Consider the following 26,708-nt stretch of genomic DNA (forward strand, 5'->3'; position numbering starts at 1 on the left):
AAAGCTAGGAAAGCTCATGCTGCCAACTGCTTTCTTTCCGTTAGTTTCAAAGTACTGCTGAGCCAAGCATCCTCCATCCTATACCTGTTCATTTGGGTCTTGTGGCTTAAATGTAGAATTTTGCATTTGTTTCTGTTGAATTTAATTTTATTAATTACTGCCCAGTTTTCTAGTTTATCAAAGTCCTTTTGAATTCTGTTCCTATCTTCCAATATATCAGCCACTCCTCCCAGTTTTACATCATCTGCAAACCTGATAAGGATTCCCTCCATCCAGTCATCTAAGTCATTGATTAGAAGACTAATGGCTCTAAGACAGAAGCCTGAGGTACTTTACACAAAAACTCTTTCTAGACTGTTTACAGATCCATCTGATGGTTTTCCTATTGATTCCACATTTAACCAATTTGCTAATCAAAATATTTTGATTGGCAAAATCAAATGCTGTGCAGAAATCCAGATAAATGGCATCCACAGCATTCCCACCATCAAGCAACCCTCCACATCATAACACGATCAACACCCATTATTTTCTTGTGCTCTTCAATACACATGACTTTTTGTCTGTGGTTGTATTCAATAAATTCCCCATTTCAGTTTGTGGCAAAACTGTAGCAGTACACAGAAATATGACCAAATAAAATGCTTCAGCCTCATTAATATATTTAACTTTAATAACAATTCAATCAATTGGCTTCTTTGAACTGGTTCAGTAAAATTCAGAAAGTTGTTATGCACCTTGAGAGTTCCCAAATGGCGCTGCTACATCATCAGCAAGATCAGGAACTGCTTTGTCACACAACAACAAAACAAAGCACAGTTTGAAGTGTTAGGTGTTCAGCCCATTGAACTGGTGACCATTTTAAATAACCTCCAAGAATAGTCTGTATTGTGTATGTACATCCATGAAGAACTGTTCCTAGGCAACATTGATCTCCTCCTGAGCTTTGGCTTGTTTTCCTTGGCGATAGTTAACAGCAGACCAAAAAGTAATTTTATCCAGCGCTTCCTCCAGAAGTCTAGATGGTAAGCAGGAGATTTGGCTTTCCAAGAGAACAGCATTTTTACCAATGCAGTCAAGGCTTAGTCTGAAAGAAACAATGCTAGAATTACTAAACTTTGCAGCCTAAAACTAAAAATACACAGAAATAAACTGCTTTAATAACGTAAAAATAACGTTGATATTCCTTCCCCCCCCCCAGCAATATTCATAACTTATTCTCATCCCAATCTGTTTATCTGTCTGGGCATGTTACTGTGGCTCAGCTGAAACAATCAAGGGAAGAATAACTAATCAAGGGAAGAATAACTTCCATCAGTAAACCCCAGATTAGTGTTTTTATTTTTTTTTAAAATCTGGTTCTGTTCAGCTTCATAATGTCACTCCCTTCTCCATCTTACAGTAGCACCTTGAGATGGAATAAAGGTGAAAACTGTGTTTTGTGATTGATTTGTGAATTCAGAGGTAATGAAAAATGACAGCACAAACTGTGGCTTTCAAACCAGCTTCAAATGTGCTGTAACAGCCCCTTATAAATCATAGATTGGTTCAGATATAAAGACACAAAGGTTTTATGTGATGTCTGAATGCAGCTTCTTCCTCAGATTCAAGCTCTCATCTGCAATAACGGTATTATAATGTTGATATAGAACTTTTCCAAGTCTTATTAAATTATTATATATATATTCCTCAAGAGCCTGTGTGATGTAGTAGTTTGAGTGTTGGATTAAGACAGTGGAAGACCAAGATTCAAATCCATACTCAGCTATAGAAACCGACTGCATGACCTTGGGCAAGTCCTACTCTCTCAGCCTCAAGGAAGGCATGGAAGAACCTGCTCTGACCAAATAGCCATGTTAGTCTGTAATCAGTATGTTAATCAGTATGTAGAGAAACTAACTGAAAGAAAGAACATGGCCACATAGCCCGAAAAATCCACAAAAACTATGGATGCCAGCCATGAAAGCCTTCAACTTCACCTTGAAAGAAAGAAGTTGGCAGCATGAGCTTTCATAGACTTAAGTCTACTTCCTCAGATGCATTTGGTGCTTTGTAAGTAGTCTTATAAAATTAAATCAACATTCCAGTAAATTTTAAACTAAATGAAATCTGAAGAACACAAATGCTGCCCAAAACTGTAGAGGTTTAGACTACAGTCTCAACTAGCCAAACTGGTTGGGGGTCGGGTGGGGTGGGGGGTTTCCAGAGATTGTAGTCCAAAAAGTCACTTCTGCAGGCTCTCCTCCCTGCCCCTGCCCTGGGCTCTGTAGGACTTGCAACTACATTTCCTCTGTTCCTTTCTATACTGGATAACAATCTGCATACAATAAGAAATGACTAGTACATTTTGGTACAGACCCTGACTCCCTCAGAAGAGATCTAAGCAGCTCCAGCATGTGTAGAGCTACAGTCCCCCAGATGTCCTATGTGTGCAGACACACACACACACACACAATAGGGCTACTAGGTCAGGAGACATCTACTTATTTTTTGGGGGGGGGGGGGGAGAAGAAGTGCTGATGAACAGTAGCGTCATCTTCAGCTTACCTGAAAAGTGAGTATGGTTGTGTCTGAAAAATCAGTAAATCACTGCAGTGTCCCTAAGCAACAACAACAAAAAATCATTTATTTAAAGATTTATTTCAAATATGGAAAGGCTGCTTGCCTACAAATCTGCTCAAAGCACAGACAGTATAAAGCCAATATAGGGAGTGCAATGATAAAAACCATGGCAATAAAAATTTAAAGAAAAAACTCAATAATGCTAATTATGTAGCAGCAACAGGATAAAGACACCCCTCTGACAAGAACAACTAAATCATTTGACTAGATGTGCTTCTTACTAACTTCATACTGTATGGCAGCTATATCTATTGCTGTAGCCTTGAGTAATGATGAATGTGAACTATAAGCTTAAAAATTAGTCTGTTTATCACAAATGCTATTTCTGTGGCTCATTATGGCTGCTGCCACACTGCAGAATTAATGCAGTTTCACACTGCTTTAACTATCATGGCTTCATCTTATGGAATCCTGAGATTTGTAGTTTGTTGTGGCACCAGAGCTCTGACAGAGAAGGCTAAATATCTCACAAACCAACAAACCCCAGAATTCCATAGTACTGAGCCATGACACTTAAAGCACTGTCAAAGTGCAGTGTAGATGCAGCCTGTGTTGATGCATATTGGGGACATTGAAAACTGAATTTAAGTAATCTTGTTTTGCCTATTTAAATTAAAATCTGCCATAAAACCAAACATCGTTTTAAATTTCAATGGAAGGCTTTGTCAGGAGCAGTGATGTCATTTAACCTATATATATATATATATATATGTACTTACTGTGTCTAGGAAATGCAAGTCATCTTTACTTCCTCCAAAGACCATCACTTCACCTTCTTTACCAAGGCAGGCTGTGTGCCACAACCTAAAAAAAAAATACTATAATTAGAAGGAATTCTGAGATAGTTCAATTTTTAAAAATTCTCAATAGTTGTTACTATTGAGTCTGATTACTCAGTATTGCTTGAGTTTTTAGCACACCTATGTTGTAAGGTTCCTTCCTCATTTCCAGCGCATGATGGAGATTTATTGGAATGGAGTGGTCTTTCATAACATGAGTTAACGAACTAGTCCACTCAAATGGATCTTTAAAACATTTTGACTCATTAATCATGACTTAAGAATCTTGTTTGTATGTGCCTTCAAGTTGCCTGTAGGCTTACTAGCCATTTATTTACTATGGGTGCACTTGCTCTTTATATCCAGACTCAAGTATTAAGACATTTAGAATGCAGGTACTGTATTAAGTATATCTGCAGTTCTAAAACTCTGGTTCAGTGAGACACATTTGGGATAGCTGTTCTTCCTTGAGAACAGCACAATTTAAAATGCCTGTTGTGACCAGTATGCACTTGATCTAAAAGTTCTCCCCCACCTCCAATACTCATGGGCCACATTCATGGTCTACCAGTCATTCAATATTGTCCTGAAATGGTTGGTAGATATCAAAATGGCAAGAGGGTTCAAACCTTCAGGGTGACCATGGCAACCATTAAAAACCAAATCATCTGAAGGGATGGTTTCTTACAAATTCATGCTAAAATCAGGTGTTGCTTCTTGGAACCTTTGCAGAAGAATGATGCCCTTTCTTCATCTTTATGGTTTTCTTAGGCTCATTGTAGGAACTAAGTCTTGTGGACTTTACAGCCTGTGTTATTCCCTCTCAGCTACACAATGAGACCATACCCAGCTGCATTGGAGGGATATGATTTGATGCTCTCAACTGAGGTGGAGAAATTTTGTAAATCCACAAAGGTGGAATTTAAATAGTATTACCCCAGTGACTTCTGGGGGGAAATGTAGAAAAAGTAATCTTGAACAGATACAAGTTTTCCAAAATATGTCTGCATGGGCATGTTCCTTTTATAATCACCCTTCTGGACTCAATCCCAAAGTAATCTTGAACAGATACCAGCTTTCCAAGATATCTCTGCATGGGGATGTTTCTTTTACAACCACCCTTCTGGACTCTATCCCACAATAAACAGGGTGCTGTGTTTTCTTGCATCTTCTAAGAGTGGAGCTTTTTCTCTGAATTTTAATCATTTCCAAAAATCACACTCTATGGAAAAAGTCTTTCTGTAAATAGTAGTGCTAAACAAAATAGACATGCATACACAAAGGCATACAATTCAACACATTTCTACCAAAAATTATTTTAGAGCTTCACTGCATTACTGTAATTGTTTTTAAAATTAACCGAGTGCAGAATCTGTTCGATTTTACTTAATTACTGCAAAAATAGGCACAAGATACGCTAGAAAGCACTTTTTACTTCATTCATTTCAGAAATTATGCACTGTACTCCTTACACTAAACTGTATCCCACCTGTTCTCTTCCTCATACCTGTTGATAGGTCTGCCTCTGTCTTATCTGCAATAGGAAAACTCTGGCCTGGGCTGGATCATCGCAGGACACTGGGAAGCCTTTCCTGCCTGGACTCTGTTCTGTGCCTTGACTCCTAGCTTGAAACCTGAGGCTTTTTTCTACAGACTGAGTTATGTCCTCTCACAGCTGCTCTAACTTAGCACCTAGACATTCTAATAAAGCATGTTATTTGCATCATTAATCAGCTAAACGAACAATAGTCTTTTTTAAAAACAAACCCTCCATCTAGAATAATAGTACCTGATACAATAGTATCTGACACAGTTCACATTATATTCAGTTTTTACATTAGATATTGCAAGCTTCAAGGTACTTCCTGCCTGTCTCTGGGCCAGGATGGGAGAAACCCAGGATGTGTGGATTCCTCCTCTCACCAACCCAGAGAATGAAGGCTAGCAGAACAGCTATATGAAGGTATGGGTATAGAGAAGAAAAATCCAGGGAGAAAAAACCCCAGGAAAGTAAAAAGGTCTTAGCCTAGCAACAAAAGGACAATAAGGAAGGCATGATGCAAATCTCTCTAGATGGAGTGTTCCAGAATTGATGCAGTGTCAGTAACGATACTTCTCTGGTCATCATCTGGTTCACCTCAAACATCAAACAAGCACAGTGCAGACATAATGTTCCTAGCTAGCAAACTATGGTTAGGAAATGGGGGGATGGAGTACAACCTCTATGCTTCTTCCTCTTCACTTTCCTCTCCCGCTGCACATTAATTTCCTTTCCTCTTGTCCCACCAAATTATCATACAGCATTGTGTCTGTACTACTGCAAAAGCAAATGTTACAACCTTGGCTAAAAATAAATTGGCATGCTTTGATGTGAGCTAACCATGATCAGCACGTATACCAACATACTATGGTCCTCAGAAAAGCATTGTGAATGCCTTTTTTTAAATGGCAGGATCAAATGAATAGATTTATTCCAAGAAAGTAAAGAAGGAAATGTTTGTGATAGGAAGTGAAGAGAGGGAGGATATATGCCTGAAAGGTTCCTTTAACAACCACAGAAAAGAAATTGGAAACATTTTGTCTGCACTGAGATGTAGAGGGACAGTTCCAGTTACAAAACACAAAGTGATGTCCAAGGATGTGGAATCAGTTTGCCATCAATTTCAGCAGTATCTCAATGTCTGTAATTTCATCACTGTTAGCACCCCAATAACTTCAGTAACACTTTTTTCAAAGGAAGTATGTTTTGAGAACCGTAGCCTCAAGTCCTGTAACTTCAAGGTTCTTTTATATCCAAATTCTCTAGACTGGGCCAAATACATAAAAATCACCTACAGGATACTTTATTAAAAAGGTAACACTGGGATATCCCTGGAGACAGCAACTAGTTTTATCATAGGACCCCTTGGGGGGAGCGGGGAAAGAGTGGGGCAGACGCACCTCCCTCAAAAGCAATGTGCTAGTCCAGTGGTTCACAAACTTTGGTTCTCTAGGTGTTTTGGACTTCATCTCCCAGAATCCCTGACTACTGGCCAAGCTGACAGGGGCTTCTAGTCAAAAAATACCTGGAAGACTTCCTGACTGTTGGCCTATCTGGCTGAGGACTTCTCAAGTTTGGGAACCACTGTGCTAGTCCTTCCACACCCGTTGTTGATCCCTTTCCAAAACACACAGCAAGGAAAGGACACACACTGAAGAACTGATTACATTAGAGAAGTGGGCAAATGCAGCCTTCTAGATGTTCTGGACAGAGACTCTAATCAGCTCTTGCCCACTTAGGAAATGAAGACGAATGCTAAGCGTAAAACTCAAGATCGGCCCACCCCCATTTACATGGATCTGTGCACAACTTCACACTCCCACTAGTTTTTTGCATTACAGTTGTCCTTCCATAGCCACAGATTCTTCACTATGGATTCAAGCATCTACGGTTTGAATATATTCCAAAAATATACACATTCTATTGTATGTAAATTTTGTCATTTTATATAAGGATCCCATTTCACCATGCTGCTGTATATTGGGAGTTGAGCATCCATGAATTTTGGTATCCATGGGGGATCCTGGAATCAAACCCCAGTAGATACAAAGGGCCCACTGTACAGTACTTGAAACAAACATGGGTGATGAAAATGGGGGGAGGGAGGAATCTTATTTTTACTGAAAATTAAATTTATAGTCAATTATGTAATGTTAGATCTGAAAGGTGTAATATTTACGTACTGCCTGTTTACATTTTAAAGCACTTTACAAGAAGAAGGGGATGATGGTAATTACTTTGGCTCAACTTGAATTAATCTCTGTGCATGTGGAGGCTGCAATGTGATATGGTGAAAGAGTTGTGTCCACCTGTGGACTCTGGTCCAACCTTTGGGTTTACAGTGATGCCACACTTGCTTAGGACCTTAACTTTAAGTCCAGTGCACAGACCTTCTTCAAACATGTTTTTATCTGAATGATTAAGTAGTCTTTTAATTCTGTGTTCTCTCATTATATTTTATTGCATTAAGGTTTTAACTTTCAAAAATTGTAACTTGTTTGTTATTTAAAATAATCATTAAGTGGTATACAGTCTAAAAAAAAAATAATAGGATAAACACCTGCAATGTAATTTACAACAGGTAGATGCCATAGTTCCCAGACCTGGAAATCACTCGCTCAGGTTTTTAAGTTTACTGCCCCACATTCAACCAATTGCTGTGTCCAGAGAGGGAGAAAATGTTTTATCTGTTACTCTTAAGTTTGTGAATCGCTTCTTATTATATGGCGTTATATGGTGTGTGTGTGTATGTATGTATACACACACACACAAACATGCATGCATGCATGCATATATACCTTATACATGTAGATGTGATCTCCCTACCTCATAACTGGATGTATTACCCTCGCACAAACAGATATTTATTTAAATCCGGCTTCTAAGAGTGCAATCCTAACTATATATGCCTGAATCAATTTCTGCTGAAAACAGTGGGACTCTTACAAATAAATATGGTAGGATAAATATGCAATAAATAGCCTTTCACTTTATGTTTTTGACATATCCAATTCAGTCAAACGTTATACCTTAAATTTCTTCATAAAAACCAGGTAGCTTTTTGGTACCATTTAGCATTACAGTAGGGGTTCCCAAATTGGTGTGCCCACACCTCTAGGGCGTACAAGATGAATTTCATGGGATGCAACAAAGATACTTGTGTTAATTTGGATTCAGTTTTCTTTTGTCGATAAAGACAAAATCTAGGAATCACCTGAATCCACAGGCACACCTGCAAATCGCAGTCAGCAAGAAAGTTTCATCTTTTGGCAAAATCATGAATGAAAAGCAGAAGCAAAGAAGTCATTGAATTTTATGTTCATAATTGGGGTTAATTTTACTATGTACATTTTTTCTGACTAAATTAGAATCTAATTGCTCACCATAGGTGCGGGACAGACCATCCAAAAAGGACAGTCTCCTGGCACTTAGTTTTGGTCTGTGGGGAAGCCGCAGCCTCCAGACCGCGGGACTTCCCCTCGGACCCAAAAGAACCCGCGAAAAGCAGGTTCTTCTTGCAATGCCATTATGACATCGCAGTGTAGCACTCATGATGCCATAATGGTGCCGTGATGTGCGGACACTATGCGTCCAGCACGTCATGACAGCGCCCATCTGTACAGGGTGCCACTATTTTGATGCCCTCATCACGTGCGAGGGCGTCCTTTCCCATCCGTCTGGACCAGGCCTTAGATTGCCTTTTATGCACTAAGTTAAAAGCTATTTTTTAAAGTTCAATTTGTCCACCCGCAGTATTGCATGGTTCAATTTGTGGTTCAAAAATTATAAATGAAACTTCTTCATCTTCAAATGTGATATTATTTTGTAGTGTGTAAGCATTAATCAAGGGGTGTAGGGCATAGAAAAGTCTAGAATCTGATGCATTAGAGATACAGACTAAAGTTAAAACACAAACTTTACAATCATTTCACGCTTTAAGAAAAAGATAGTGGCTTGGATTGTAACACTCGGAGCAGATTGAGGGGTTTCTTGTCTCCTCTACCCTATCCCAGCTCCCTGAAGATCCATCTTGGAAGGAGAGGGTCAGGGGCCCTTCTATAACAGCACTTGGCATAGCATGGAGAGTGTGGCTGATGGAAGGGAAGGGGTGGGGATCGAGGGTTCTCAACTGGTGCATGAACAGAACTGCCTTTCTATCTGGTAGGCCACAAGTGGATCCACACCTATGCTCTGATGCTGAACTTTATATAATGATGGATTTATACTTTCCTCAACTTCAGCAAATGTTGACTAGTTTTTTTATACCTAGGTCTACTCTTTGGTAAGTATGTCAGTTGTTGCCATTTGTTGGTTTTAACAGCATAAATCCAGCCATCACCTGTAAATAAATAAAGAGCCTCAGATTAATGCTATTTCTTTTGTTAAAAATAAATGATATTTATTGATAAACATATATTTTGTGATGACCATAAAGTGACACTGAATAGGAAAAAACAGGACCATCCTATCCAGGACCTATGAGCAGCTTGTGTGTGGCCAGTGGGGTTTGGCTTCCCCCCATTCCCTGTTTTCAGGCCTATGTTTCTGAAACTCCTCTCCAATAGAAAAAAAAGTTTTACCATATGGCCCAAGGTGGTGGTCACTTCATTACTTGAGTAAAGCAAGCCTCATGCTTTTTTGAGCTTCTGAGCTTTCCTAAAGCAATGTTCTTCTCTGCATGGACTGCAAGTGAATACAAGCTCAATTCATGTAAGTGCCACTTCATCTCTTCATATTATGGCTTTCCCCCCTATTGCCTGGTGTAAACTCTGCTTCACTGGGTAGCAGTGAAGTTAAGGTCAAAACTTGGAAGATTTATACTGAGTTCAGAGTTGAGCTATAGGCTAAAAAGGTAACTCCTCCAAGCTCTGCTTCAATTCTGTTCTGGCAGAGGTAGAAAAAATGTTACCACTTTACAGTCTAACTATAAGGAAAAGCATGTCTCCTTTTGGCTTGTGAGGGAAGCTAGGCAGAATTCAGAACAACATTATAGAAGAAAAGATCATGTCATTGATGCTCTTTTTCTAAGGATTAATAATATGAAACATTGCTTTAGAGAGCTGAAAAAATAAACAGCAAGATTCAACAGAACACACAACTAAATCAATGGGATTTACAAAGCGTAACAACTGACCCTATGCCTGTCTACTTGGAAAAATGTTCCACTGAGTTAAATGGGTTTACTAAAAAGGTTGTAGCATAGGTATTAAATATACAGTAGTGGGCAAGCCAATGCCACAGGAAGGAATGTTTTCTTACATAGAGAGTGTTTCCTCTATCCTCCCCTTTTAGCTCCTGAAACTGCTTGGAAGCCCCTTCCCAACTTTCTACACTAGATTTTGTGAGCATGCAAAAGGTTGCAGAGGTGATCATCCCCTTCTTGCTCCATTTGGGCCACAGCTGTTCTATCAGTGGGAGGCGATAACTGACCAAAAATCATTGTGAGCCTAAAAATAAAGAAGGGTGTTTTGTTGGGGGGAAAAAGATTTCAGACACTAAATTTCATATTTAGGTGCAAATGGATCTAAGTATGCCCCACATATTTGGCACAGAGAGGAAAGGACCAGTAGATCCTACAAGAGTTCTGAAAACTAGTGGGTTTATTGCCTGTTATTTCCCCATCAGTTCATTGGAGAACAGTAGAATATGATCTTTCTAGTTCATTAGAACATCTTGTTCACATTCACATTAACATGCTAGAGTGTTAACATTCTAGTTCACTGGTTACATCAGTTACAGTTTGCACCCCCTTGGCACCACAGCTTCAATAATTCTGAGGAAAATCTACTTACTTAAGGGCACATTGTCTGAACTCAGCCCACCAAACAGGAAAAACCTGTCATCTGTTAACGGGGTCAGCGTGTGCCACGATCTGTCTCTTGGTTTTTCTCCATTTGTACCAATTCTAAGTAAAAACAAAAAGCAACCCAAAACAGATATCATTCATGAAACAAATAAAACCATGATTGGGGTGGCAGATTGGCACATTTATGAGGGACAACTGTTTCCTGAAGCCAGTGCTTAGCATTAGCTAACAGAATGCTTACTGCATGACAGCAATGGAGAGATTTGTAGCTACATTTCTGAGATAGCTGGGATGCAAGCTCCCTTTTGTGCCTTCCTCAGTCTGCAACTAGAGTGAGCTGGAAGGCAGACAGTAGGCAGGAACCAGCACTTTCTCATTTACAACTCAAGAAAGCATGTGCCCGATTAAAAACACCAATTTTAGTGTTGCAGGTTAATGGCTAACACTTTAATGGACAAAAGGGAGGTTTCTTATTGAGGCGTTAGCTTTGTACAAATAAATGTTATGAAACTTGTTACGTAGATGAAAGAAATGACATGAGGGAAAACTTACTTTCCGGACCACACCCAGGTATCTAAATTTAGAGAATGTAAATCGTTCATTCTTGTTTGCTATTTAAAAAAAGAAAGAAAGGGCAAATGTGACAATAAAATCTTCCAGCATTCTTTTAAAAGAAAGCAGAATACAAGATCCAGTCCATTTCTGAACGCATAAATTGCAACTTGAGAGGCATGCTCCCTTTGACCTTGGAGGTAAGCACAGGTACAGAATAACATGTATTCTAATCTTGCTAAGCAGGATTGTTTTTGTTGTTAATTGCCCTCAAATTAGCTTTGACTTGTGGCAACCTCATGAATGAGAGGCCTGCAGGCCCCCTGGTCATCATCTACCTTATTCTGTTCCTGCAAATCCAGGATGGTGACTTCCTTAATTGACTTGTAATGTGATCTTCCTCTTTTCCTACTACCTTCAAATTCATCAATAAGTATAATCTTTTGTAATGAGTCATGTTGTTCCATGATATGTCCAAATTACAAAGGCCTCACTTTAATCATTTTGGCTCCTAGAAAGAAATCAGGCTTGATTTGCTCTCAGGCCCATTAATTTATTTGGTAGTCCATAATATCTCTAGAACTATCCTTCAGCACCACATTTCAAATGAGCTGATATTCATCTTGTCATCTTTCTCACTGTCCAGAGCTGAGTGTCCCTTATCCAGAGATCCAAAATCCAAAATACTCCAAAACCCAAAGGTTTTTTAAAGAGTGGTTGAGAGAGTGACACCTTTGCTTTCTAACTGTTCAATATACACAAACTTTGCTTGATGGACAAAATTATTTAAAATATTATGTATAGAATTACCTTCCGGCTATGTGTAAAAGGTGTATATGCAACACAAATGATTTTTGTGTTTAGATTTGGGTACCATCGCCAAGATATCTCAATATATATATATAGTGGACCCTTGTTATACGCTGGGGTTTGGTTCCAACATCCCCTGTGTATAAAAAAATCCGTGTATGCTCAAGTCCCATTAAATATAATGACATAGCAAAATGGTGTCCCTTATAAAAAATGGGAAATCAAGGTTTGATATTTGAAATTTATACTTTTTTGGAACATTTTCAAACTTGGATGCTTGAATCCGTGTATAAAAAAATCTGTGTATAAGAAGGGCCAACTGGTATTTCAAATTCCAAATCATTTCTGCTCCCAAGCATTTCATATAAGGGAGACTCATCCTGTACACACTTTTTTCCCTTTATGCTCCAGCTTTTCTTACCCAAAAGAGCTCTCAGCATAATTGAGGTACAGGTAGGCTTATCTTATATTTGATGATAGTATACATAGTATGTGGACTGTTTCTCTGATACCACAGTTGATGAGGCACAATATTCCCAACATATACCTTCACGGTTTTACAGGTGTGTTAGTTCAGCAAAAATGAGTGGTCATCAAGGGGCCTGAAGCCCTTTGAAAAAGGGAAATAGAAAAGAATCATGCATGACTATCCCCTTCCCTCACAACAGTGCTTCAGCATTTAAATAATCTCCTCTTATTGAATAAAAAGATCTGTTTGCCCCCTCCCCTGTACTAAATCACACCACTCCCCTATTTTTTTTTAAAGGAGTGAACAGTAAACAAGTACAAACCAAAACCCGTCCTCCAAATATGTAGCCTTTATTTTCCAGGACAGCACACGAATGTGCTGCTCGAGGCTGAGGAGGGACTCCATGCTGCAAAGAAAGATGGAAGGATACAAAATATTTCAGAATACTCTTATCAGTCCAAGTGGTTAGCACATGAAATGCTAGACCATGTCTTAAATGTAAATAGATGACAACCAGATAGGCCCAAATGTGCCAAAGTCAACTTACTTTAATTGTTGGTTGATACCAGGTTTTTGTGGTGGTGTCAAAAACATGAACATCATTGTGCCATCCCCAGAACATCTGGCCTTCCTAAAACAGAACAGAATTGGCAAAAGACATGGAAAATAAGGCTGTTGCAGACCACTAGTCAAGAAGATGATATATTATAATGCAACATGCTTTTGAACATTGGTTGGGGAACATGAATGGAAGTGCCTGTTGTGACACACTTGTTCCTTATGGGCTTCCCATAGGCAACTGCCAGAACTGAATGCTGGACTAGATGAGCCTTTAACGTCTCGAACCTTTGGTCTCATCTAGCCCAGGTTTTCTCATTGTCTTACAATAGTATATATATTGATAATGTTACATCGCTTACCCAAAAAGCATCATGAACATCGAACGAGTCACACAGCTCACTCCATTTTCTACAACCATATCCACCAAAATAGATTAGCCTGAAAGGATCAGAAGTAAATTCATCAATTGATTTCTTGCCATTAAACCTAGTCTTTTAGTTGGCTTAATTTTACAACAATTCTTTGGCACTCCTCTTTATTCTCTTTGGGTATAACCCCTCATTCTACACATTCAAGCAGCTACTTGATCAGGGCATTTATGTTAACAATATGCTAGCATTCCTGTAGAGCAAAAAAGCAAAACCAGATTTGTACCTGAATCATTTAATCTTTGTAAGTGGGTGAAAATTGCAGCCACTGTAACTTAGGAACATTTTAACCTTATTGTTGGCTATCAGCTGATCCCCCACCATGCCTCAGATATAACTGAAGGGCTATTGTTATCAGCAGAATTCCCATTTTATAAGTGAATGAAATGAAGATCAAGTAGATTAAGAGAACTGGCAAAGCTTATCGTGACACACTACAAGAACTATAAGCTGATCTGTTTCCCAGTGAATGCCACCTCCCCATTTGTGAAATCACCCATGACAGTTACCTGTCTTTATACACCCAGCAGGCAAGTTTGTCACGTGGTGTGGGAGGCTGACCTTTAAAATCTGTGATTTGTTTCCACAGATAGGTTCCATTTCTTGATCGCAAATTAACATAATAGAGCTTTAAAGGAAATTAGAACACTTTTAACTTTCAGCAATATTCTGGAAAATCAAACTGCTAACACGCATAAGTGGTGACTGAGAACAACGAATATTCAGTAGGCTCAAATCATGCTACTTCTATTCTCTATAAATGAACTGCAGTGCTATCAGTGTTTCTCCTCTGTCATGGATAGTATTTGTGCTGCATTTAGAATCTGCATTGCCTTTGAATAAAGGCCAAGGTGAGCCATCTGTCATGAAAAAGCTTATATTTTCAACTGCTTGCTACTCCCATTAAAGTGAAGCTGACTGTAGTTTCAATGCCCAAGCTGTTTTTAAAAAGCACAAGGAAATGAGATGTCAACCAGAACAAGAACTACAGTATCAAGTTGCCCATTCCCATTAACTTCAAAGAGACTAGACTGTCTAAATCCCATATACCTAATTTTAATTGTTGGGGATTAGAATTCCTAATTTTAATGGTTGGGAATCAGGATGCCTAGCCCTTTCCTCACAAGAGTCCCATTCCCTGAAAAAGGTGGAATATAAAAGTTAATACATTTTAAAAAGAGCCATAACTCAGATGAGTCTAAATGAAGAAGCAGGAAACCTGCCACTTTTGCTTTACTTTAGGGCATAACCTATACAGAAATTAATGTTTTGCCCCCTTTTAAAGGGTTATATAGGCAGGATACATAGCTCCATTTTGTAGCATGCTGGGGGTGATACTAGGATTAGGGAGTGCGCACCATTCAAATGCTCCCTAACCCTAGTACATACTCTGTACGTCAAAAAGGCGGCACCCTGTACACATGGGCACCGCCATTTTGACATGACGGATGCTTAGCGTCTGCACGTCCTGGTGCCTTTTTGACGCTGCAAGTGCACCATTGGCGCATTGTGGCATCACAAAGGCGCCACAAGAAGATCCCGGTTTTTAAGGGTTCATTTTGTTCCGTGACGGAGCCGAATGGTTTGTATGCTGTGGCTCCCTCACAGAGCAAACCAGGGTGGCAGGAGACCGCCCTTTTTGGACGGTCTGTATCCCGCCAATATTGTTACAGATTTGAGGTGGGTGTTCCTAAACATTGGGACCAATATAGTCTCTCTGTCATCAAAGCTCTGCAAGCCATTAATTCTGAAAGGCAATGTAACACCTTGGGTCATTGCTCACATTGAAATGAATACATTTGGTGCCCAAAAACAGTGGTTAGAATACAAAGAACAGTCCTCATAATTACATGCTGCCAATGAGGTTTGGCCCTTGTACATCAAATATCAGTCCACTCTGCATCTACGGCAAACCATTTTAGAAACTGTGCAGAAGTTTAAAAGGACTTCTGTGGTATTTTAAGGAGAAGGTCCTGCAGCTGAAGTGAGGGGGGGGTAGTGTAAGAGTTTACTGGGTGTGTTCAAGCCCTTGGACATGTCCAAGCTAGCTCTCTGAGCCTTGGTTCAGAATCTTCAAAACCATATGTGTGCTAAAATGAAACCAAAACATTGCTCTAAAGACTAATATATAGTCTCAATAGTGTATCCTTAATCTTCAACAGGCTTCTTCATTGGAAATTTCTAAAAATAAAGGAGTCCAGTACCCGGTTGCTGTATCCTTTGTCATCAAATCCTCCAAAGAGGTAGAATTTTCCTTTAATGCAAGACCCACAACTTCCAGACATGGATGGAGGTAACTCCCCGTTCATTAAGTGCATCGACCTGCAGTTCAACAAATACCAGAAATTCCAATTTTTTATTCAGAGAGTAAAGGAAACAGCAAAATCAAATGAAGTAATACCTTCAGGGAAAAAAAAAAGCGATTGGGATCATTTTGAGGAGAAAAACTCTTACTTTACTAATTCCATATAGTTTCTATTTATCAGAGGAATCCTGCCTATAAATACCTTGCAAAAATGTAAACAGAAGCTCTAACACTAAATCCATTCTGCAATATGTAGTTATGCTGAGGACAAGAATCCAAAATTGCAAGTAAATAAAATGTTATTGTTAGAGATGTGTAATATTTGAACAAGAGGGTATATCCACAGTACACAATTATAGCAGCTGGATACCACCTTGTCTGCCATTGTCCTATCCTTTGGAAGCCCAAAATACGTAGTTTCATGAATTACTTATCATTCTCTGCCAGAGAGAATGCGCTGGAGCAGTGCTACTCTGAGTGGTGGTCTGTGGATTGGTACTAATCTTGAGCCATCAAGTGCCAGTCTGTGCTGAGTCTCCAGAAAAGGAAGAGATCAATGAACACCAATATGATACCAGTCCTTGACACATTAGAAAAATAATTGCTAATCCCCCACATCAGATAGACTCCTCTAGTGCAGTGTTTCTCAGGCCATGCCACCAAACTACAAATTCCATGATTCCACAGGATAGGCGGTTAAAGTGGGATCAAACTGCTGTAATTGTGCAGTGTGGATACAGCCTTAAATATGTCAGAATAAGAGTAGAAGGAGGAAGAAGAGCAAGAGAGTAAGGAAGTTATAGGAGGGTTAAGTGTAGGGGAAGTTTAGGATTTAGGACATAGGATAATAGGAGAGAGATTCCCATTCGAGGTCTAAGACTGTATTTAATTATTTTTTGTTTGTTCCCTTTCTCCCTTTGTTTGGTAAATCTGTGGTTATTTGTATATTTGTTTGTTATATGTTGCTTGTTTTTATAATCAATAAAATTAATTAAAAATTAAAAAAAATATGTCAGCTACGTCTTACCAATAGAAACTAACATTTCACATACCAGCTATATTCCAAAAATATACTAATAAGTAACTACCTGTATTATTAATTAATCAACTAATTACTAAACATATATAACAAAACAGTAAGATGGCAAGTTTAAGAAACATAAACATAATTAAGATGTTGATGAAGACGCCCGCTTACTGTTACCCCTTAATTTTGATCCATGTGGGAACCAATGACATTGCAAGGCATAGCAGGGGATGGGTTGCACCTCACAGCAGTTGGCAGGTACACTTTTGCTAAGAGTCTAAAAAATCTGGCCAGGAGGGCTTTAAACTCAGTTATGTGGGGGAAAGAGACAGTATTTTGGAGGGCAAGAGCTCATCAGGCCTGGAGATAATAGTCTGGCTGTTATAAAAAGAAGAAGAACAACAACAACAACAATATCCACCGCTGCTGGCAGGTGATGTTATGAGGACAAGTGAGAGGGGGAAGTCTATGGGCTCCGTTAAACGAAGGAGTCCATATCGTAACAATGATATGCCATAGCCTCCCTTCGGTACCGTAGATAACTTTGGAATACAGTATTTTAGATTCCCGAATTCCAGAATAGGAAGGTTCTACTAGATGCAATAAATTTGGTAAATAGAATTATTAACTATTTTTTTATATAATCAAAAAGGAAAATGTTTTGACAATAACAATAGTGTAAAAACACTGGTTTTTACATCATCATTATCATCATCATCATCATCATCATCATCATCATCATCATCGCCCTGTTTTCCCCCAAAATTGGGATTCAAAGCAGTTTACAAACACAGTTCAATTAAAAACTAACAAAAGTGACAAAATGGAATTAAACTATTACAATATTAAAATAGATCATTTGTTTACAAATAGAATACAATTTAAAAAAATACAAGCACTTTAAAACCATACACTTTAAAATAATACAATTTAAAATAAAAAACAACCCCAGGTTTAAAAGTTTAAAAACTTTATATTTTAAATGCCTGTTTGAACAGGAAGGTCTTAGCCTGCCAGCGGAAGGACAACAAAGAGGGGGTCATTCTGGACTCGCTAGGAAGGGAGTTCCAGGGTCCAGGGGCAGCCACAGAAAAGGCCCTCTCTCACATTCCCACCAACTGTACTTGCAATGGTGCTGGGATGGAGAGAAGTGCCTCTCCTGAGGATCTCAGGGCCCAGGCCAGTTCATACATGAGGATACGGTCTGACAAATAGCCTACACCTGAGCCATAGTGGACTTTATAGATTATAACCAGCACAGTGGAGCAGTTTCAACAGGAGCATTGTGTGGTCTCTGTAATCTGCCCCTCTTAACAGCCTGTCTATGGCTCCTTGGACCAGCTGAAGTTTTTGAGCATTCTTCAAAGGCAGCCCCAAGTAGAGTGTGATACAGTAGTCAAAACATATATATCAAGGTATATATCATCAAGGCCAGATCTGGTATCTCAAGGAAATGACGCAGTTGGAGCACATGCTTTAAATATGGAAAAGCACTTCTGATCACTGCAGATACCTGGGCCTCCAGGTTCAAAGCTGAGTCCAGGAATACCCCCAAACTGCAACGTGTGTATTCAAGGAGAGTGTAACCCCATCTAACACAGGCTGAATCCCTATTCCCTGATCTCCCTTTCAACTGACCAGGAGCACCTCTGTCTTGTCTTGTCTACATAACCTCTTGTATATTTTTATTCTGGGAATTGGGTGACCTTTAACAAGTCACACTCTCTCAGCCTCAGAAGATGGCAATGGCAAACCCCTTCTGAAGACACTTGTCAAGATTTATCCTGTGACAGGGTTGCCATAAGTTGAAAATAACTTTAAGGCACACAACAACAACAAACAGAATTTACAATTGGATTAATTTCATTAGGTAAGAGCAAGGATTGTTGCTTGTATACATTGTTGGTTTTACTGTATTTTATCAGACATCTGATGTTGTGATGTTAGATATTTGCAATTTGCAACATCTTAAATGTAGTAAATACTGTAATACAAATAACTAATAAAAATAATGTGACTTACCACAATCCATTATTAATTTCATAGATCCAGAGTTCATCATTAGGTAAATAAACTTCATTTTCTTCAACTGACTGCAGCAGAAAAGGTACAGAAATTTTTAATTAGTGTCACTGAAAATGTTTATTTTCTATAAACCTTTTAATATACTTTACATTTCAAATTCTAACTGCTCAGCAAGTGATTTGGACGGCTGAAGAACGTAAGAGTAAACCACACAATATTCTCTCTATATATCAAGGAGTTTCATGAGTTACCTAAGAGTCACTCATAGTTTATGTCACTCTCCTAACCATTTTAGACCTTCTTCATCTCACAGTACAGAAACCATTGTGTTCTTTTTGTGAATGAAAGCCTCATTATGACAGACAGGCAAGAGAAGTACATGACAGATCTCTCAAGTAAAAAAAATGAAAGGCTTCCTTCCCTCCCTTGTGTATCACAGGGTCATAAAACCACAAATTTCTCTTGCCTCTGGATATTTGCCCCCTCCCATTATTTCCCAAATTTGGCTTCCCACAAGATTCCCATTCCCCTCTCAATAAACCAGCCATGTCATTTTACCATCATGTCATCATTACATCATATCATCATGACAGAACCGTGCATATATATCTGACATCTTGATTGTCCTGATTGAACCTGTATTCTGGACTAGAGGTTTCTATCAGAACAGAGTATGGAGAAACAGAGTGGCTCCCAACTGGCAAAGGGGTCAGGAAAGGCTGCATTCTATCACTCTAGTTGTTCGACCTGAATGCACAAAATATTGCACACAGAGCAAGCTTAGACTCTGTGGCAACCCGACTGGCAAAACCACGGGGTCGTGACCCTCTCTCAGGATAGCAATGCTCATCAAGATTGAGATGTGGCAGTTCTGCTGGCAAACCACAGAACTGTGACCCTCTCTCGAGATAACAATGCATAATTAGATAGATAAGCCCATGTTGATTCGGCTGGCTTAGCTGGTTTCCATATCCTGCTTCCTTGCCTCAAGAGCATGCACCAAGCATGCACTGATCACGCACCTGTCATGCCAGTCAGATGACCTAGGAGCAAGGCTATCATCAATGATTGTAAGGAAAACAATGGACGGAAGTAAGCAAGATGACAATAAAAGGCCCAACCAAAAAACCTGGCTGGGGAAGCTTGTGCACCCCCATTCCTGTCTCTGCGTCTCTTTGCCGTGACAAGACTCAGAGGCAGGAGGAGTACAGATCAGAGGAAGGAACATCAACAACTTAAGATATGCAGAGGACACAATACTATTAGCAGAAAACAGCAAAGACCTTGAACAATTACTAAAGAAAATCAAAGAAGAAAGTGCAAATGTAGGCTTAATGTTGAATATTAAGAAAATAAATATAATGACCACTGAAGATCTACATTAATTCTTCCTAGATGATGACAAACTAGAAATAATCAGGTGTCATGTCCAGCCTGGAGGACAGCTTGGAGGACTCAGAGGATAAGCTAGAGCCCCTGGGACCTGAACCTGTAATGGAGGAGCCAGAGCCCCTGGGGCTTGAACCTGTAATGGAGGAGCCAGAGGCTGGCCCTATTTCTGCTGGAGCAGAGTCTGTGGCCCCTCCAGAGGTTCAGCAGTCAAGTTTGCCTGGTGCCGAGGCTGTGGACATGGAGGAGGATCTGGGCAGTGTGCCTACCTTCAAGGAGCGTCGAGCAGAAAGAGAGGGCCTTCGAAGATCTCAGAGGCTTTATCAGAAGCATGTTCGTAATCAGACACAGCTGAAGGCCAGCTCCTTGCCTTCTTAAGCACCTGGAGCATATGTGATTCTTTGCCAGTGGATATCTGACTCTTTTAGAGGAAAGACTCTGTCTCTGGCTCCTTTGGCTTCTTGTCATAGTACCCGGAAACCTTGACCATGGACTGCTTTATCGACCTGCCTATCTGTTACCCTGAATCTCGGCCCGTCTGACAATTCTCTTGGTAATCCCTTTTGGTAGAACTACTGTGAATCTCCAGGACTGTGTAGCTTACACTGACTTTGCTGTGCTGGGAGGGGGTTTGTTTGTTTGAGAACTAGCTGCCTTATCAGCCCTTTGGCTGCTTTCCCGGACATCAGGGTTCCCATATAGTCAGGGTTCCCATATCTTGGATCATCAAGCATTGATCAGAATGGAAACTGCAGTCAAGAAATCATTAGACGACTAGGGTTGGGAAAAGTAGCTGTGAAAGAACTAGACAAGATCCTAAAATATAAAGATATACAACAGAACACCAAAATTAGAATCGACTACGCATTGGTATTGCCCATTGCCACGTATGGATGTGAGAGCTGGACAGTGGAGAAAGCCAATAAAATCAATTCATTTGAGATGTAGTGCTGGAGAAGAGTGCAGAGGATCCTGTGGACAGCTGAAAAGACAAAGAAATGGATCCTTGAACAGATCAAGCCTGAAATACCCCCTAAAGGCCAAGCTGGTTAAATTGAGGTTGTTGTACTTTGGCCACATCATGAGAAGACATGAATCACTGGAAAGACAATAATGCTGAGGAAGATGGAGGGAAGCAGAAAGAGAGGAAGACCACATGCCAGATGTATGGATTCAATCAGGGAGACCATGGCGTGTTACAGAGCACCCAAGAAGGGCACTCTGCCGCCGCCGGTTGCTACATCCGGGAACTGCAGCAGCCAAACTGCCCGGCTCCCGGGCCCAGCAAGAAAGAAGCGCCGAAATGGCACTTCTTTCTGGGCCCCAGAAGTGGCGCCGCTAGTTGCTAGTCGCGCACTCGCGGCGTCACTTCCGCCGCGCAACGTCCAGACGCCATGCATCCACAACATCAAAATGGCAGCCCCCATGTGGACGGGTGCCGCCATTTTGTACTGACTCAGTCCGTACTAGGGTTGAGGGGCGTCCGGAAGGGATGCCCCTTCTCAACCCTAACATGCCACTTTCTAACCCTTCGGCGCGTCTGTAACGCCCCTTCGGCGCGTCTGTAACGCACCCACGGGCCTGAGCCTGCAGCACCTGAGCAGGGAAGCAGAGGATAAGGAGGCTTGGAGAGGTCTCATCCACAGGGTCACCATGAGTCGAGGTTGATTTAAAAGTAGTTAAGAATAACATATACACATTTCAAAAACAACTAAACAATTGATAACGTTAAAAAAGTAAACATTAAAAAGACTACAACTCATTAAAAAGACAACATAAAAACCTTTAAAACAGTACCACAAGCATTACAATCCCACCCCGGTCAGTTTCTAAAAGTCTGATGGCACAAGAATGTTTTAAGTTGCTGATGGAAAGCAAGGACAGAGCTATCCCAGGTTCCTTGGGGGGAGGGAGTTCCAAACTCTGGGAGCAGCCACCAAGAAGGCTCTCTCTCTTGTTCCCAGCAAACAAGCCTGAGAAGGTGGGGGGAGGCAGAGAGGAGGGCCTCTCTAAATGGTCTTAAAACCCTGATGGGCTCATAAAGGGAGATACTGTTTTTCAAACAGCCTGGACCCAAACCATATATGGCTTTATAGGCCATCACCAGCACGCTGAATTGCGCCTGGAAATGGATTGGCAGCCAGTGGAGCTGTTGCAACAAGGGAGTTGTTGTATACTCCTTGTAGCCAACCCTAACTAGCAATCTGGCTGCAGCACTTTGGATCAACTGAAGTTTCTGAGCACTTTTCAAAGGCAGGACCACATACGGCTCAATCCAGTAATCCAGATGGGATGTAACTAGGGCACGTGCCATTGTGGCCAGATCTGACTTCTCCAGGAACAAGCTCAATTGGTATTATTATTATTATTATTATTATTATTATTATTATTATTATTATTATATCCCACCTTTCTCCCAATATAGGGACTCAGATTGACTCAACTGGTAAACAAGCTTTAGCTGTGCAAAAGCACTCCTAGTTACTGCTGAAATCTGGGCCTTCAGGCTGAGAGCAGTATCCAAGAGTAATCCTAAACTGCACATTTCAGGGGAAGTGTAACCCCATCTAACACAGACTGAATTCTTATTCTTAGACCTGTCTTTTGAAATGATGAGGAGCACCTTTGCCTCAAGCTTCAATTTGTTTGTCCTCATCCAGTCCATTAATGATAACAGGCACCAGTTTAGGACCAAATCAGCTTCCTTGGCTTGTAATAGAAAGGAGTAATAGAGCTCGGTATCATTAGCACGGAGTGTTCCTTCCCCACACTTTTCTTCATACACAGGGCTATTTATGGAGTGGGCTACTTTTCAGGATAAAGCTCATGTTACACTGACTCTGGCTGCATCCCCACTGTAGAACTAATCTAGTTTGACACCACTTTAACTGCCATGGCTCAATGCTATGGAATTCTGGAAATTGTCGTTTGTTATGGCACCAGAGAAGGCTAAATCTTCTCTCACAAAGTCTCACAAAACTACACTCGTTCTAACAGTATAGTAGTGTGGCAGAGCCCCAAAGGCATTTCCTCTTGCTGGCAGGCAAAAACTTTTTCATTTCAGTATTTTTGAAATATGTAACCATGCCAGAAAAGCCTTTTTTTAATGGGGCGTGTGGGGTTCTTTCTAAAACTTGTGTATGTTTTCAACTAATTTTATATTCTTTTAAACTGCGAACAGTATTTTAATTGTTTTTAAAAATTGCACTGTAGATTTTAGTTGATTTTCTTCTGTGATTCCTACTTTGGGAGAAAGGCAGCATAAAAATATAATATAATTAAATAATACATAAGATAAAATATTACAAGCTGTGAGGTGGCTATTGGTCTGGAGGAGCCACAGAGCGAGAAATCAGTGGCCCAGTTAGAAGGAGAGATGATGATGATGTTTTATATTTCCCGCCTCTCTCTGCGGATCAAGGTGTGATTACAACATAAAAAATTACAAAACACAATAAAAAGTTACACTAACCCCTAAACCCTCCCACCATTAAAATTAATAAAAATTCAACAATTGAAATAATTGAATCAGTAACTTGCTCTACAATAATCAAAATAGAATGGACCGTTAAGGCAGATGGGGCTATCCTTCTTCAGAGCTAGGCCCTTAACGTAAACTCAGGGCACATACATCTACATTGTGGAAATAATGCCGTTTGACACCATTTTAACTGGCTCCATCCTACAGAATGCAGGGATTTGTAGTTTTATGAGGCACCCGCACTTTTTGGCAGAGGGAAGGCTAAAGGCCTTGCTGTTGTTAACTATTCTTGAGTCAACTTTGACTCATGGCAATCCTGTGGGTGATACACCTCCAAGACCTCCTGTCTTGAACCTCTCTGTTCATGTCCTACAGGCCTAGGCCCATGTCCTCCTATCTGGCATGCGGTCTTCCTCTCTTTCTACTGTCTTCCACCCTTCCTAGCATCATTGCCTTTCTTATTTATTCATTTTGCTCATTTGGCCAAAGTACAACAGCCTCAGTTTAGTCATGCTGGCTTCCAGGGATAGTTCTGGCTCGATCTGTGCTAGAACCCACTTATTAAGCTTCTTGGCTGTCCAGGATATCCTGAGCACTCTTCTCCAGCACCACATCTCAAATGAGTTCGCTCCAAAACACATTGCAGAAATAATCCAGTTTGAGACTGCAATAACTGCCCTGGCTCAGTGCAAGGAATCTTGGGAGTGTTAGTTTTGTAAGATATTTAGCCTTCTCTGTCAGTGAGCTCCGGTGCTACAATAAACTACAATTCCCAGGATTCCCTAGCTCTGAGCCAGGGCAGCTAATGCTATCTCAGACTGGATTATTTTTGCAGTGTGTTTTGGATCTGAGTTTTTCTATCAGGTTTTTCCACTGCCCAGCTCTCACATCTGTACATGGTGATGGGGATTAAAACCGCTTGGACTATCCTCCTCACATAAGTGTTCAGAGATGCATTTTAGGACCTGGTCCAGTTCTTTCACAGCAGCTCTTCCTAGTCTTCTTATTTCTTGACTTCATTTGCCGTTGCAAACAATATTTGATCCTAGGAATGGGAACTCTTTGACTATTTCAGTGCTCTCTTTATCTAGAGTGAATTCTTGTAGATCTTCTGTGGTCATTATTTTTGTTTTCTTAATGTTCAACATTAAGCCGATCTTTGCACTTTCTTCCTTGACTTTCTTCAGTAATTGCTCCGAGTCCTAGTTGGTTTCTGCTTGTAGTATGGTGTAGTATGCATATCTTAAGTTGTTGATTTTACTTCCTCCAATCTTCACTTGAGTCCAGGCCTGGTGCAAGCTTGTTTTCTGCTGCTCCAGAGACTAGAACAAGGAATAATAGATGCAAGCTGCAGGAAAAAAGATTCCACCTCAACACTAGGAGGAACTTCCTGACAGTAAGGGCTGCTTGACAGTGGAACATACTCCTTCCTTGGAGAGAGGTGGAGTCTCCCTCCTTGGAGGTCTTTAAGCAGAGGCTGATGGCCATCTGTCAATGGGGATGCTTTGATTGAGAGTTCCTGCATGGCAGAAGGGGGTTGGACTAGATCAGGGCCCTTGGGGTCTCTTCCAACTCTATGATTCTATATTTTCTTCATACAGGTGGAATAAACAGGAGGATAGTATGCAACCTTGCCTGGACTTTGCCAATTGGGAACCACTCTCTCATGGCAGCCTCTTGTCCCAAGTACAGGTTAGGCCTCAGGAAAATCAGATGTATTAGCATTCCGGTTTGTCTGAGAGCATTCCATAGCTTATCATGATCTACGCAGTCGAAACACTTTGCTGTAGTCGATAAAACACAGGTAGACATGGCATAGCGATTTGAGTGTGGAGCAATAACCCGGTTTGGCACCGCTTTAACTCTTCTGGCTCAAGGCTATGGAATTCTGGGAGTTGGAGTTTGTGGCAGGCCCAGAGTGGAGCAGAGCTCCAGTCTGGGCCCCACTATAAACTCCAACTCCCAGAATTCCATAGCCTTGAGCCAGAAGAGTTAAAGCGGTGCCAAACCGGGTTATTGCTCCAGTGTGGATGCAGCCTGGGTGATCTTGGGTAAGTCACACTCTCTGAGCCTCATGGGAAGGCAATGCCAAACCTCCTCTGAACAAACCTTGCCAAGAAACCCCATGATAGGTTTGCCTCAGAAACTACTCAAAGGCACACAACAACAATATATTATGATTATTATTAACCTTTATTTATAAAGCGCTGTATATAGTGCCAAAACACACTGCAGAAATAATCCAGTTTGAGACCTGGCCCTGGCTCAATGCTAGGGAATCCTGGGAACTGTAGTTTTGTGAGGCATTTAGCCTTCTCTGTGAGAGAGCTCTGGTGCCACAATAAACTACAACTCCCAGGATTCCCTACCAACTGAGCCAGGGCAGTTAAGGCGGCCTCAGACTAGATTATTCCTGCAGGTGTTTTGGCCCATACCTGAAAAGCTACAACTCCCTGGACTCCACTGTATTATTTCTACAGTGCAGAACAGTGGCTTCCCAAACTGGGCTCTTTAAGGGGATTTCGGACTCCAGCTCCCAGAACCCCCGGCTATTGGCCAACATGGCTGAGGCTTCTGGGAGATGAAGTCCAAAAGGTCTTAAAGGGCAAGGCTCTGTCTTGTCTCCCGTAAATAACAATAATACTCTTTTTACCCACAACCCCTCGCGCTGCCCCCTTTGGGTCTTCCTTACCACGTATCCCCCCCACACATAGAGACAGTCCCCATCCACCGCGGCGCAGTGCCCGCTCCGCTCTTCCGCCACGGAGAACTCCTCAGGCAGAGAAGGCACAGGCGAAGCGCCCGCCGCCATTTTAGGTGACAGGAGTAAGACGGCGGCGGCGGCGGCGGCGGGCCTTCGTTGCCACGGCAACCGCACTCCTCCTTCGAGCCCCCCTCCCTCCTCCCAAGTTGG

General features: G+C 40.8%; 1 protein-coding gene across 2 annotated transcripts; it reads right to left on the reverse strand.

The window, feature by feature from the left end:
* Window positions 1-651: 651 nt before the first annotated feature.
* Window positions 652-26,635, reverse strand: KLHDC1 (kelch domain containing 1). 2 transcript variants are annotated; one of them, XM_042455077.1, is made up of 13 exons: window positions 26,487-26,635; window positions 18,922-18,992; window positions 15,772-15,889; window positions 14,077-14,195; window positions 13,499-13,577; window positions 13,126-13,209; window positions 12,901-12,984; window positions 11,300-11,358; window positions 10,734-10,846; window positions 9,208-9,280; window positions 3,342-3,426; window positions 2,548-2,600; window positions 652-1,087 (listed from the first exon to the last, which is right to left on the reverse strand). In XM_042455077.1, exons 1-13 carry the CDS (start codon window positions 26,604-26,606, stop codon window positions 919-921), a joined length of 1,227 nt encoding a protein of 408 aa, XP_042311011.1. In that variant the 5' UTR covers window positions 26,607-26,635; the 3' UTR covers window positions 652-918. The 2 variants fall into 2 exon arrangements, with proteins under 2 accessions (XP_042311011.1, XP_042311015.1); XM_042455081.1 differs by lacking the exon at window positions 2,548-2,600 and having other exon boundaries at window positions 940-1,087.
* Between the last annotated feature and the right edge of the window lie 73 nt (window positions 26,636-26,708).

This window comes from Sceloporus undulatus, chromosome 1 (genome assembly GCF_019175285.1).
Source record: "Sceloporus undulatus isolate JIND9_A2432 ecotype Alabama chromosome 1, SceUnd_v1.1, whole genome shotgun sequence".
NCBI lineage: Eukaryota > Metazoa > Chordata > Lepidosauria > Squamata > Phrynosomatidae > Sceloporus > Sceloporus undulatus.